We start from the raw sequence: 1,025 nt of genomic DNA, 5'->3' as shown, positions 1-1,025 counted from the left end.
CCATTTCGTGCGGGGAACACGCCACCACCTCACTCCCCGCACCCGTCATTAAAACTTATTTTTACCCCGCTAATCCATTAAAACTTATTTTTACCCCGGTAATATTTTGTGCTTAACTCCCAAGCAGAGCTCGCTGCACTTTATTATAGATATTTTACACTCTCGAAGTCTTTTAATTAGAAAGAGCATAACAAGCCATATTTGCTTGCAACAACTTAACAAATAAAAGGCCTGTAGCTGCAACTGTGAAGGAGCTATATTATTGTTTTTATGGGGCCATAAAAAGTCGCTCAGCCTGTTCTGCTAGGGAGAAGGTCGTAAAGATGGTTCAGTTTATTTAATTTATATCTCCGAGCTGTAAAACTTACCACTGTGGGAGTTCATACGCTGCATCCATGGGTATATTTGAATGCTAGTTTTTTGTTCTTGCGAAGTGTTCCTGTTTTGGTCACTGGTAAAATCCTGTGCGATTGATGTCTGTGTATTATGTCCCATAGAATTTTGCCTGCAGCTAGAAAGCATGTCTTTTTCTTGGTAAAAAGCATTAGATCCATAGTCATAAGGTCCTCGGCTGGAGCTAAACACAACATTATCTTGCGGTGAATAAAAAGGAGAAGAATAAATCCGGTTTTGAGCAACGGCTGCTCCATAAGTAGAAAAATGCCTGACAGGGTCATAGGCAGTTGAATTGAGGGCTACGTTGGGAAGCACCTCTTGGCCACTGGTTAGATGGCAGGATAAAGATGGGTTTGTAAAATAGGAATTCATATCGTCCTCTACACCTGGCTGTGTGATTTCTTTAATATTTATTTCTGTCTCCAGTTTGTAGTCTGAACTAGATTGTTATAGGGAAGGCTCTGCTCCAGGACAGACAAAATGACAAAGTCAGCTGACCCGGGGGGAGCCAATGGGGAGGCGGGTGTCAAAAAGGGAAAAAATTGCTTTTGCTTCTGTTGATTCCCTAGTTGAAACTAAGTGGGCATGGAAAGTAAGTCCTGCACCCCCAAACCCCCCCCAGCACCCCC

At 42.7% G+C, this 1,025-nt stretch overlaps 1 protein-coding gene across 1 annotated transcript; it reads right to left on the bottom strand.

The window, feature by feature from the left end:
* Positions 1-368: 368 nt before the first annotated feature.
* Positions 369-768, bottom strand: HOXC6 (homeobox C6; the record flags this gene model as incomplete). The annotated part of the gene is made up of 1 exon (XM_010010582.1): positions 369-768. A coding segment is annotated over exon 1 (400 nt), but the record flags the coding sequence as incomplete, so codon positions are not given.
* Positions 769-1,025: the final 257 nt, after the last annotated feature.

The sequence above is a fragment of the Nestor notabilis genome, unplaced genomic scaffold (genome assembly GCF_000696875.1).
Source record: "Nestor notabilis isolate BGI_N333 unplaced genomic scaffold, ASM69687v1 Scaffold33202, whole genome shotgun sequence".
NCBI classification, from domain to species: Eukaryota; Metazoa; Chordata; class Aves; order Psittaciformes; family Psittacidae; genus Nestor; species Nestor notabilis.
The sequence above is the reverse complement of the archived record's forward strand: the minus strand, read 5'-3'. Positions and strand labels throughout refer to the sequence as shown.